Source organism: Phalaenopsis equestris, unplaced genomic scaffold (genome assembly GCF_001263595.1).
Source record: "Phalaenopsis equestris unplaced genomic scaffold, ASM126359v1 Scaffold000002, whole genome shotgun sequence".
Lineage (NCBI taxonomy): Eukaryota > Viridiplantae > Streptophyta > Magnoliopsida > Asparagales > Orchidaceae > Phalaenopsis > Phalaenopsis equestris.
The window spans coordinates 6111900-6112632 of record NW_018164444.1 but is presented as its reverse complement, the minus strand read 5'-3'; the positions used below and the strand labels follow the sequence as shown (position 1 = coordinate 6112632).

Here is a 733-nt window from a genome sequence, read left to right as displayed (position 1 = left end):
CAAATCCATCCTAGCGACGCTCTAATTTGGCTCGACGAATAAAGAAGCCCTAAAAATGGAAAAGGAAAACGCAGGTTACCTCAAGGGAAACGATCTCTTGTTCAAGCCGAGAGATGGCGGCGGATAGTCGGTGCCTTCCGAGGAAATCTCCAGTCCTTGGTGGCCCCGCCGGAGCAGGCGGCGTGCTCCGCCCGTTCTCCGACGGTGAAGGCCCCGCTTCCGATGTCGTCCAGGTAGCCGCCATTGTAACCAAAGAAGTTGAAAGCGGAGGAGACCAGCAACGATAAGTTCTGGAATCAAACAGTAGCAAGGTGCAATTAATGCCCCCGACGAGGATTGAGCTCTTGAACGGCCAGTTGAGCCAAATGATATCATAAATTAAAAAATACATATATTAAATACAATTTAAATGGGTATAAAGTTTAGATGAAATACAGTATGAGATGCCAATAAAATCATAAAAATCAAAAGTTAGTAAACTAATACTCATGTATATTTTATGAAAGGTAACGAAAACAATAAAACTAGGAATAGCTACAGCAAGACGCATTCTTCATGATATGAAAAAATTCAAATCATTATTTATAATTTTCAATAAAAATATGGTGTAAGACGAAAAAAATTACACTTTAAAAGGTACCGGTAACACACACACACACACACACACACACACACACACACACACACACACACACACACACACACACACACACACACACACACACACACACAC

The 733-nt window shown here is 41.7% G+C and overlaps 1 protein-coding gene across 4 annotated transcripts in view; it reads right to left on the bottom strand.

The window, feature by feature from the left end:
• The window catches only part of LOC110022174, a 23434-nt gene that overhangs the window by 10774 nt on the left and 11927 nt on the right, over positions 1–733 (bottom strand). For all 4 annotated transcript variants that reach the window (XM_020721002.1, XM_020720993.1, XM_020721016.1 and 1 more), the window contains exon 7: positions 80–290. In XM_020721002.1, the coding sequence (XP_020576661.1) occupies positions 80–290 (211 nt within the window). The remainder of the gene's footprint in view (positions 1–79; positions 291–733) is intronic.